The sequence below is a fragment of the Athalia rosae genome, chromosome 5 (assembly GCF_917208135.1).
Source record: "Athalia rosae chromosome 5, iyAthRosa1.1, whole genome shotgun sequence".
In the NCBI taxonomy this organism is placed as follows: domain Eukaryota; kingdom Metazoa; phylum Arthropoda; class Insecta; order Hymenoptera; family Athaliidae; genus Athalia; species Athalia rosae.
Genome location: NC_064030.1, coordinates 9,112,709 through 9,125,081, shown reverse-complemented (window position 1 = coordinate 9,125,081; position 12,373 = coordinate 9,112,709). Strand labels below are relative to the sequence as shown.

General features: G+C 43.5%; 1 protein-coding gene across 1 annotated transcript; it reads right to left on the bottom strand.

Moving 5' to 3' along the window:
• Positions 1-11,195: 11,195 nt before the first annotated feature.
• LOC105690149 lies at positions 11,196-12,190 on the bottom strand. Its single transcript, XM_048655102.1, has 2 exons — positions 11,689-12,190; positions 11,196-11,615 (listed from the first exon to the last, which is right to left on the bottom strand). Exons 1-2 carry the CDS (start codon positions 12,135-12,137, stop codon positions 11,381-11,383), a joined length of 684 nt encoding a protein of 227 aa, XP_048511059.1. The 5' UTR covers positions 12,138-12,190; the 3' UTR covers positions 11,196-11,380.
• Between the last annotated feature and the right edge of the window lie 183 nt (positions 12,191-12,373).

Here is a 12,373-nt window from a genome sequence, read left to right as displayed (position 1 = left end):
AAGTTTTTAGGATCGTGTTAGGGTTGTAACTAAATTTTCTTATTTTTTTCCCCCCTGATTCGAAGAAAGCGAATTCGAAGTTGGCTTTTGATTGAACCAGTTGGGAAAACCTACCCCGAAACGGCGTCGGCGACGATATGTTTTTTTTTTTTTTTTTTTTTCAGAGTCTCGCAAATTTATGCGGAATAAGATGAAAAGAAATTGTTCTACTTCGTACGTCTTCCTTGCGTAATCGGCTGATTCCGCACGTGCGATGCGAACCCACGTATTTGGGGTCACGTTCATCCCTTAAAACTTCGTTTCCGAAACCATAATCCTTTTAAGAGCTTCGAACTCATTTACTCCCCAAAATGCTGCACACCTATTTTTATTATATTTCCTAATATTGGTCTTCGAGGCGGTTTTTTGAAACTGAATATTTAACACCTGATTAAAAATCGGTACGACTTTTATTGACCACGCTGAATTCTTCCAAAAAAAAATAATAATCACATTGACAACGAGAGCTTTTCTTCTGGTATATCTAAAAATTCCACATGTGGCGAGTTGGACCAAAAAAAAAAAAAATGATAATCGATTCATAAATTTGAGGACGATATGTTCGTCGCCTTTTTTTCATTAAACTAATTAGGTGGTACGTTGGAATAAGAAAAAAAACTCATATTATCCTCGCTAAAAATAATTTGATAATTTCGAAATAGCAATTAGCTGTGGGGGTGTTTTATCGGGAGCAAGGAAATGGAAACAAAATATTCCGCAGTCCTCGTATATTTATAAATGTGAACATATTGTTGGCAAATGTTTTTGCTTTTTTTTTTCTTGTTTGTTTGAAGAAGCTTTTGAACCGGTGAATGCGTTTTTTTATGATTATCATATTACATGTACTCGAAGCGTACGAAAAAGAGCCGCAAGCTGTACGTACTTGGAGCGAATGTAGAACACGAACTTGATGAAAATTTCGTATCATTTTTATCACGCTATTACCAGACCCTCCGTGAACCGAGAGAAACAGGCTTGTTCGTTTTAATGATAAAGGTTAGCCCCGGAAAAGCCTTAAAACGAGGAATACCGAAATGCCTTTTACATAAGACAGCTACTGTGGTACGGGTCAAAGTTGAGCTACTCGGCAATGAACTGTAATTACATATCGTTGTAACCATTTCCGTTTCTGTGCTGGTATCTCGGAAGAAAAAACGGAGGGAAGAGCTCCTTCTTCGATGCGCACCCTGAATTGAGTTATACCAAGTTCAAAGAATTTCAAAACCATTTTTATCGTTCGCTCTAAATTCAGCCCGCACGTTAACTGCCCACGCACGACCTGAGGGGGCTGATCGTATATTGTTGAAAAAATAATTAGGAGTACAATAGTTCGTACCGCAATTATTCATAACTGATACATTTGAAAAATGAATTAATAAAACTGTCTTAACGCGGATTAACGAGAAGCTTGAGCGTGGGGGTTTAATTTGAGCTGTTGTAGGTAACGCTAAAAATAAATTTTCTCATTTTTCAACCGTAACAAACGAACACGCTTATAATTATCGCATCTTAATTATACGCGAGTAGTAATTAGGAGCTGCGTTCCCTCCGGAGTTTGCGGAACAACAGTTTTATCTTAATCGAAGCCTTTTTGGCCCTGAGATTTTAATTATTTCAATTTTTTTTCTCCATTTTTACACCGCAAAAAAAATCATGCGTCATCCATAGAGAGCGTGTGCGACAAATATGAGGAGTTAATCGATTTTGAAAATTTATTTCAATCCGTTGGACTTTCGTATTAGCAGACGAGTATCCCACTGTTACTTTCTCTTTCTCAGAACCGTCTGATACCAAGGATAATGATTGGGTGATAAATCTACCTAGACGCCCTTGGTTTTCTCCACTCTTTATTATACAACTCGTATAATCGAAGGATTTTCATTCGCTGAATATACTTTACATACCTGCGCCTCGTATATCGTACGACTTGACGGAAGGAAAGTAGTAATTAAAGATTTTATGAAACCGATCGGGTGGAATGTAATGGAGCTTTTATCGGGCTTTTAATTATAAGTTCGATGGCCATTCTGGGTTTGCAGTGTTCACCGCAAGGGCTGACCAAACGGGTGGGAAATATTATCACGGATATCCCTGGACGGGGGTTCGGTTACCCCTGTGGCGCGACCTCCACACTTTTCCCATCGGTGATACGTACGCGCTCACATACGTATCGAATGTCCGACGACTATTAATTTCCTCTGCAATTATTCCGTAGTTGTGGCTGACCACGTCATCAAATTGCATAGAACTTTTCACTCAGCCTCGTAGCGGCGAATGCGACTGCGAAAGAGGAATTATTTTTATCGCCCCATTTTTCTACCACCTCCGGAATTACCGAATTAAATATTTATATGCCTTTGGAAATTCATACACGCATCCATATCCGGGGCCGCCCATATTATCTCCGAAATTATCGGACCTCGGACCTCGAGAAAGTCAAGAGTCGAGAAGGCAGGTGATGGGCTCTGCCGAGTTCAACCGTCTCCGGGGTGTTGTACCGAATCCACTAAAAACGGGAGCTTCTGACCTCAGTCCGTGCCTCTGGGAGCAGCCAGTCGGACACCCATTTCGTTGCAATACCATATCACTCTATTCCATTCCATTCCATTCCATTCCATTCCATTCCATTCCGCTTCACCGTTACGATATACAGATACGTGGGTATAATACAACGGGACAAGGGTGGGCATGCTGGAAAACATGGAGAGAAGGTGAAGACAAAGGGGGCGAAGGGATGGTTGTACCAACGTTCAGAGCTGCCCTGTTAATGTGGCTTGTTAAAAGTTTGTTTGTAAAATGAGTCGGAAACAAATTTACTATTCGTGTTCGTACCTGTTCAACGTATGTATACCACGTACGTACGTACTAACCCACCAAGTTAAATTCAAATTGTACTCCATAGCGAAAAACTTTACCCTTACGATTTTACAATTAAAAATAATTCACTCACTCTCCTGCACCCCTACCCTCGTCGCTGCAGTGAATGCAACGAGGCGATGGCACTGTACTCGTATAATTTCCGGTCTTTAAGCATAATTTGGTGTGATACTCCTTCCGTAATTACGGGAACTATTACGATAATTATTCTTACATATACGGGAGTTGTACGCAATTTCGAATAGTTACCTACATTATCACCGGTGAAATTGTTCTCTTTTTTTTTTTTTTTGTTTCTTGCACCCGCAACATCGAAAGCTCGTAAACGAACAACGGTGGAAACGGTGAACTACAAAACGAGGTGAGAGTCGTCGAATCAACGTTATGGAAAAAAAGTAAAATTTCGACCACCGTTATTCCATTTAATCTTCAACTTTATTTTTCTTCATTAGGTAACGTACTTGAAAAATGAAAATTTGGGAATACAGATGCGCTCCAGATGTACTCGCTCCGATTCGTGAGATATTATGGGAGGTACGATCCCGCGCGATTCACCCTACGGTTGACGGAGTATAAAATCAGTTGTTTCTAAAGTACCTTGAGATTTGGTTAAATAATTTCTTTAAGGTTTAATCCCCCTGATCGTTAAGACTAAATACACTTTGGTAATAAAGACGGACTTAACGGAATGCTTATACTCACCCTGTATATATGTACATACAATAGGTAACTCCGGTGAAGGCAAAGCCGAGGGAAGTAAAGTGAAGAGAATAAAAAAAAAAAGAAAAATAAAAAGAAAAAAATGAAGGGGGATGCAAAAAGAGGAACACCGTCCTTTCTCAACCCTTGAAAGTCGCCGAAAGATGGAGCGAGAGGGCGTTAGACGAGATTGCCTAACATTATCGTCCATAAAAGAAGGAGATATAAAGAGCAGCCTGCTTTTAATGCACTACTAAAAAGACGCTACAGCACGAAAAGAATAATCGACTCGACTGGGGTGGCGCGTTCGCGATCCGCCGCCTGCACCCCCTTCATCGCCGTACTAACCCCGGCGAACAGCTGGCTGAGAATTCCACTCCGTTCCGGGTACAGAGTAGAATTCGTGTCGTGATTTCTCCGTGTATGTTTTATGCTTTATATGAGTTGCCACCTCGTCGAGAACTCCAACGGTCCTCAGCCGGGACTGTAAACTATAAAATGCAAAAGAACCGACCGACTCCGAATCGCATCGTACGTTCCATGAACCGCGCAACGCACAGGGCTGCGTTTCCCCTTTCTGCGTTTGAAAGTAAAACCAACGATTCCCCCCCCCCCTCCCCCCCCCCGATCGATAGTTTTACAGTTATTTTTACCGTGCTTTTACGGTATTTTCTTATTTCCGGTTCTCTTGCAAGTTTCTCGTCTCTTTCGAGACCGATTAGCTGAAAAATCCTTTATTAACGAACGTGATGATGAAACAAAAGCAAAGATTGATCGTCAGCTAAATTTGCCGCTCGCTCAATCAATATGATTCATCTAAGGAACTGTGCTAAACGAACGCTCAACCCGCCCTGTAAACACGGACCTCTTAGAGAAAACTTACGCCAAGGGTTGTTTACGAACCGTAACTTGATAACACACAATAGACTGTATTATTAATAAAACGAGTTTTACAACCCCAACTGTTATCACCCCACTTTCACGACTAGCTGAAGCTCGTATTTTCCACCGTGTGTGGGTATAATTCATGAGTTGTAAACTAAATTGAATCCCCGTTAAATTATCCCTAAAAAGACCTTTCGCTTTTCCATGTGTGTATATACACCTATACCCACCTACCTACCTACCATGCAACAAATTTGGTCGTAAAACTTCGTACCAGCAGTTATATCCGACGGCCGTCGAGGGTTCTTAAAATATTTCTCGAAATGTCTGCGTTATTTATTTATTTTTTTTTTTTTCTCAGAATTACTTGTTTGTCTGGCCGATTTTTCGGAGTCGCCCGAAGCCTCGAGATTATTAAATTCCCCGTTCGAGCCGTTATTTCGAGGGATTCCGAGCCGTGCCGTAAACCGATGGTAATTTTCGACCCGTGAAGATCACGATTAAGTTCGCCGAGTGACTTACGCGTAAGATAAATAACGAGATAATTAAAGTGACACCGTTATTTATAAAGATGCGAATCGCTGGGAAACGTTTTTGAAAAAAGTTTACGTCGCGAGAGAAGTCATCCGTAGGTAAAGTAAAAAACGTACAGAAAAAAAAAAACAGAGAAGAGAAGAGCGAAAAGCCAAAAAGAAGAAGAATAAAAAAAACTGAATACTACGCAAAATAAATAAATAACATTGAAGTCTATTTAAACTTTTTCAATTATTTCGATATCTCCTCGGGCAGGCTGCGTGGCGGGGGATGCTGCAAAAACGGAATCTCACGTATAGTACTCTGCAGGTTCTCTCGTTATTCAGGGTACGGAAAAAAGGCTGCCGCTTTTTCTCACGTTTTCTATGCGAGCTTTTACCGATTTTGCCAACGGCGTTTTACATTCGGTATAAACGTTTGATAAATAAGCACGCGTGTCTTTTTCGTACGGCAGAAAACTGAAAAATTGAATTCTATATATCAGAGGAGAAGAACTGCGCGAGAACAATACCGAGCATTCCAAATCCTCGGGTCGAGTGCTTCCGATGAAAAATTTTTCAACTCGGGTTCTCGTTTCTTCGGGCTTTGGTTATCGTTTTTCGTACCCTCTGGATAGTTCTATTCTTCATTGGCCATACATTCAATAATCTCTAAATTCATTCCCCCTTTGCCGATGCAAAGGCAAACATTTGCGCCTTCTGGTAGGAGGAGCGATTGTTGCTGTTTGTACTTCTATATAGAGCGCGGGAGAGGAGAAAACTGAAGAATGGAAAAAGGGGAGAGTAAGTGAGCTGCAGCAGCAGCGGCAGCAGCAGCAGCAGCTCGAGGGATATTTGTCAAAGGATATTTATACTCTTTTTCACTGTCTGAGTGTTTTAATTAAAACCCTCTTTGGTTCTGCCTCGCGCCATTCTTAACTCTTGGCTAACACTCGTTGGTGCTCTTTAGAATAAACAATACCGGGAAGCACTGAAATTCAATTAGGGATTCGCGATTCTCCTCATATTCATACCCGCTGTATTAACTCGTCGAAAATTTCTCGACCTTAAACCTGCACCTGAAGTGCGACCGACAAATTGCGTCCTGAAAAGTATATATATACATATATATGCAGATGACGAAATACACTCATCGCTTGCTCCAACGTTCGATCGGCCCCACGTTCATTTTCCTTCGTACACTCTTCGCACCTGACAGATTTTTCGTGCTTATCGGACTACGTTACGTACGTACCCGATAATAAGAGTGAATGAATACCGCACCACAAACAGTAATTGAAATTGACGAGATACTGATTGCAATCAAAGCCCTTTCAAGCAACCTAACGCGGTGTGAGCGCGATGGCATCGCTTGTCTATTCATGAAATTTACTTCGCTTTCATCCTTTTTTCTTCTCCTCGTAATTATTTTCATTTCAAATTTTACTTTCTGAAATATCCCATATCAGCTCCTCCTTTCCACTTTCTAGATTTTTCACAAAGATTTTGTTTTTTTATCAACGATCCTTGCGAAAGATCAGAGCGATATGTAGCCGTGGGTAGAAAATAATCAGAATAATTTATACAAACAAAAAAAAAAAAACAAAAAAAAAAAAAAAAAGAAAGAGGGAAAATTCTATTTATCCTTTGTGAAAACTTTCAGCATTTCTCTATATATTTGAAAATCAAAGCCCGAGCAATTCAAACGCTCATCCCACACAGATGGAGATGAAGGAATTTGCAAATGTTTGGTAAATACCGCGCGCGAAACAGTTTCGTTCATTCGTTCGCGGGCATTTTAGAAGGAAAACAGTGAGTGGCAGGCATTCCCGTATTTCGCGTATCGGTATGTGTATGAAGACTAGAGGTAACCTAGAACTAGTAAACTTTCTCGATTAAAAGTTAATTACTTTCCAACAACTAACGCCGGCTTTCAATTCAAACATGAATAACTATATACAGGTGAATTTTACTCAAACAAGAAAACCGTTCATGAAATTAACGCACGGTTCATCTCCGACGAGTGATCACGCTGAGATATCATAAACAAGATCGGTGAAAAAAATTTATTCGCGAAGCAAAAAATTTCGGCGAAATTCCAAACTCTGAAGAGGTAGGGGTGGGGAGGCGAGGGGTGGACGAGGACAAATTAGCAGTTGCAGGCTCGCGAAGCCTTGCCAAATTGAATAGAAATTCCTAGGAGGATCGAGTTCACGAAGAGGACATAACTCAGGTCGAAGACGGCGAGAGAGGTTTCTCTCCTCCGGTGTTGAAGTACAGGTACAGCTGTATATGTGCGGTATTACATTACACCTGTATATATACATATATATATATATACATCCACACGCCACGGACGTGTTATAGCCGTGCAGAAGTTGTGCGTCTGGAACTGCGAAGCAAAAGCGTTTCCCAACTGCGGAGAGGTGGAAGGATATCTTCTGCGTGTGCAAACGTGACTCCGACTTGACGGAAATGTATAATTAATCGTTGAGGTCCTGCGGGTTGAGCCGGTTTGCGGTGGCGCAATTATAACGTAGTTAATTAGTCAATTGTCAAACTATTCGGAGGACAAGAGTACGGCGAGGCGGTGTTACGACAGTGGCAGCCAGCCTCGTTCCATAATTTTCAGTGACGGATGCTGCATCCTGATATCTGCGGAGAGAGAGAGAGAGAGAGAGAGAGAGAGAGAGAGAGAGAGAGGAGCGGCTCGGGATATCTGTATATCATTATCAATAAGTAAGCGGTGGAGATGCCGCTGCGAGAGAATATGAAATTTCACTAGGTAAATACCGTCGGGTAAATATAGAGGAGTGAAACAGTAGAAAAATAAGAATGAGAGTATAGGGAGAAGGAAGAGGTTGGGGCGCAGCCCTCGGTTCAGCAGGTGCATCTCGCATCGCCTCGCCTCGCCTCGCCTCGCCTTGGCTCTTTTCGCCTCGTCTGGATCGTCTCGGTTTCGAGTCCCTCTATACACCGGTTGAGTCTCGAGCGGGATTTTTCATGCATTGGGCGGATTCACACGGTTCGAGTGTCGCGGAAGAATGAAACAGCGAGAATTGAGAAGGATTGCGAAAGGAGCGAGTGTGCGAGGCGACGAGACTGTAGGGTTCGCAAACAAATCGATATGCAACTGCGTTCCTTCATCCTATTTTCGAACCGCTCGACAAATAGTACTTCGCAGTTTTCGAAGCGGCGCGTCGCCCCGCGCTTCGCCGTAGCGTCTTTGAAAAATTTTTTTTACTTTCGTTTTTTCCTCGCCTCTTTTTATCCTCCTCGCGCTTTTATATACCGCATTTTAACACTCTCCAAAAATTTTTCGCTCGCTCGCTGAGACGCTGGGAAATTCGAGGCTCTCGCTCGCTTTTCTCCGTTCCTATAGAATACAATTCTTCATCAACGTAGGGTCGCGCGCCATTTGTAACTATAGTAACGAGTGTAATATCTGGAGCAGCTCCGTCGCAATTCTTGCGTCGGGCGGCCAACGCGGAGAGCCGGGAAAACACTTTTGTTAATTAAGTGTCGTTGTTGAACCGAGGCTAGTTCTTAATCGAGTTATTGCTCGAATTAAGGGGTTCGGAGACAACAAGAGAATTCTTGGGTCGACTTTGGCTAATGACTCACCCGTAGCAGGTAAACATATCCACTTACCGCCAAACTAATTAACTTGTTTTCTCGCATAGAAACGGCAGAAATTTGCCACAACAACTATGACGGCTGTACAAACAGCGGGAAAATAATCCAACAATTATTTTCCAGGGAAAACAGGAGCGGCGCCCGAATCGATGCTGTTTATTCGACTTCTTTTTACCTTTTTTTTTTTTCTTCTTTCTTTTTTTTTTTTTTGCGAGGCTCAAAAACCGTGCACCTGAATGATTGAGCGAACGCCCACAGTTCGGTGTGCACAACCGCCAAGTACAAACAAGTCAGAAACCATTCGGTCTCTACGCTCTACGCATACGCGGTAATACAACGTACAGACACCAAATTATTCATTATTCGGAATAATTTAGTGCCACGAGAATAAATTACGGGTGAATCTATAGAGCATTACTTTCTTTTTATCCAAATTACTCCTTACGCACTCCGTTGTCGTCCTCACACGCTCGTAGGGTAGTCGTCATAGGAACATCCCACCTGCTTCCTAACTTTGAGGATCAATAAGAGCTCATTAGCGAGCCTTTGACGGAACAGAGTGACGTCGATATACGGCGATACAAGCGGCATAAACGACAGGAGCGGCGATGGAATCTTCGCGGTCAATATGATTCAACGATATTCTATAGGTAATTCTATATTATGGACATGGGATAGGTGGGTTGGGATATCTGGCGTAACGTTCGCATGCACAGATACGTATAGGCTCGTGTATATTGAGCAGTGTGGGTCGGCGGCCTCGCGAATATCGCTCGGGGCACAGGACCAAAGGGAACCGCGGTAACGAGTACAACGTTCGGAGTATGTTCACCGACCCAGAAACACTTGCGGCCATTACCGCGGGAACGACCATTGTCCATCTTTCCTCGACCGAACACCCTTTGGCATAACCGAGCGAACGAACGTCGTCTGCGGGGAACCGGTACATTCGGAAATAGTATTATTACAGAAATCGTGATTAAATAATTTCGCGAGTGACGACGATTCAAAACCATTCGAGAAATTCGCTTGAAAACGTTACGGCGTGTTGATCGTACAGTCGTCGAACGCGATATTCTGGACCGGTGGCGTTAATCGTTGATCAAATATTTCTTAATCGTTGTAATCAGTTCAGGGGGGATTTTAGCGTCGGTGTAACCCAATTTCAAAATCCTAATTCGGCAAAGAAGTGACGCAGCGCGCGGCTCTCACAGTCCGAATCCGATAGCGGTGGGGCGAAGTAGAAGTCTGCTTAAACTATTCCAATTCGGCAAACAATCCTCGATGTCAGAGGAATGTTGGAACAGTACCGGCGACCAATGCGTGCTACTCTAGCTATGTACGTACGTACCGTACATACGTTATACCTACATACATATACGTATGTATGTATACGTGGACCATCTATTCCAACGTTGAACGCTACCAATTGCCGCGGCTATGCGACGGGGGTGAACCCAGTCTACGGTACCCACGTACACGGTCCACCTTTTGCAACGTGGAGCCCGTAAATGACCCCATTCAGTAATACTTGTTTCATTAATCCGGTTATGCCCGTTTCTGTTTGTCAGCTCCGCTCCCGCGAGCTTCAATTTCCCATCGTGTATACTTACCACCGCCGAAATCAAAATAACGTAGCGAGCAGTTATAACGAAACGTTCGTAACGGTTGAGACGCGCGCGATGCGCTCGCAGTCGACGAACATCCGCAGATGTACGCGGGAATCGATCTCTTTTCGAGTAATTCAATTAATCCATACCCGCGATCCGTCTAAACGCCGACAATACGTGCACGCGTAGAACGGAATGAGGAGAAATCCAAGCGACACCAACAAGCTGCGACTGTAAGATATAGTACACCTTGTACGCTCTACGTGGATGAGGAGGCAAAGCTGGCCAAGTAATCGCAAAGTTTATCAACTGTAATTCCGCGACTAGATAGTTGCCATAGTATTAGGTGAGTAGTCGGGTATGTGACGGAGCTGCTGGGGTTGATTCATTGATTATTTTACCGCGTCTCCTACACCGGCGGGGCTCCACCTCAACGTCGATCATTCGGGCTTCCAGTCCAACTAAAACTGGAAGCTCGCTGATTCTGTACCGCCCCATTACTTGTACCATAGATATACCTATACTTATATTACAGCTCGCCGCTTCTCCTTCTGATCCTTCTTCGGGAGATCGTTCAAAGTCACGAACCGGTGAAAACAAAAATTCCCCCTACGTTCGTTCTACGGACTTTACTTTAGCCGGTCTCGCCAACCTGCCAATACTTCAACAGACTTCGCGGTCTATATCGGTAAAATGGATTTCTACCGACGTACGTAACGTACGTACGTACGTACATGCCCGGAAACGGCGAAAGAGTTTAGCTTTGAAGGGAATCCAATCGCTCGAAGAAAACCAAGAAAAAAAAAAAAACGACTCAAAACTGTACACGCAATTCTTTCCGGGTAATAATAGAAGTTTATCGAATTTCACTCGTCGTCGCTACTTTCCTCGACGAGGCAAATTTCGGTATAACAGTTGGTTCGTTAAGTCGGTAACATCTGGTCGCTCTAATTGCAACCCGAAGATGTGAAGTTTGATAACCACCTGTGCCCTCGCACGTGAACACATGTAGAACGTTTCAAAATCTGAACTTGAACCTATCCGTCGCTTCGCATCGGAATTATTTATTCATACGGACGAGGGAAATAGAAAAACGATCGCGAGGAGGTGTCTTACAGGCGATTACCTATCCGCCGATCGTATCTCAGGCGTCGTAATTTTCTTCTTTCGTTTCCTGCAGACCGGGTAGGGTCGGCAATAATCCTTGCGAAATCTTATCTGGTCCACGTACACCTCGACTATCGTATGGGGTGCTCGGATGTGCCGGAAGACCTGCTTACCGTCGGCCATGTATTTTTGGTAAGGGATACTCCAGACGCATCTCCAACCGAAACTCTTCGCTATTTTGGCCGTGTACCTTTGGAGGTTTTTAACGTTATTACATCGTACGACGTGGCGAAAAGAGACATTTTCTTTTGTTTCGTTACCACCTGCTCGTGCAGTCGATCCTGAACAATCTGTACCCACAATCCCTCGCTAGTAGCCAGCTGTCCCGAACGAGCCTTTTGGCCAATCCTTGACCTTGACACTCGTTTGAAACCGAAAGGTAAGTGCATTCGAATATCTTTGGAACGCAATATTCTTTCCACAAGTCGGGTGAAGCGGTTACGTGGGCGTAAAACTTCAATAGATTCTGAATCGATTCGCACTGACACCGATCGGCGAGACACACGAGGTTTCGAGGGTCCCATGGACAAGAACCGGTGTTGATCGCCGCGCCAACGACCCTCTCGTCGTTCCGACGAAGAGCGACGATCGTCATACCCTCCTTCATTCCTTTGCGTATTATTTGGTCCAGGAGGGAGAGGTCTTGCCCGGGAAGTCCCAAGTTCACGATCGAAGGTTCGAACTTTAGGTAAGTGTCGCGCATCACGCACATCACGGCTTCGTGGTCTTTCGATCGGGCTAATCGCGTGAAATATTGTTCACCTCTGTCCTGTCGGATACCATTTGCGACAATTACATACCCTCGTTTGTACGAGAATTGGAAGGGGGGGGGGGGGGGGGGGGGGGAAAATATATGCCAATTATTTCTATTGTCAAAAAATGTCTCTTTTTATCGACCGGACATTGTTACGAGATTGGAATTTCAAGTGTCGGAATTTTTCGCACGCT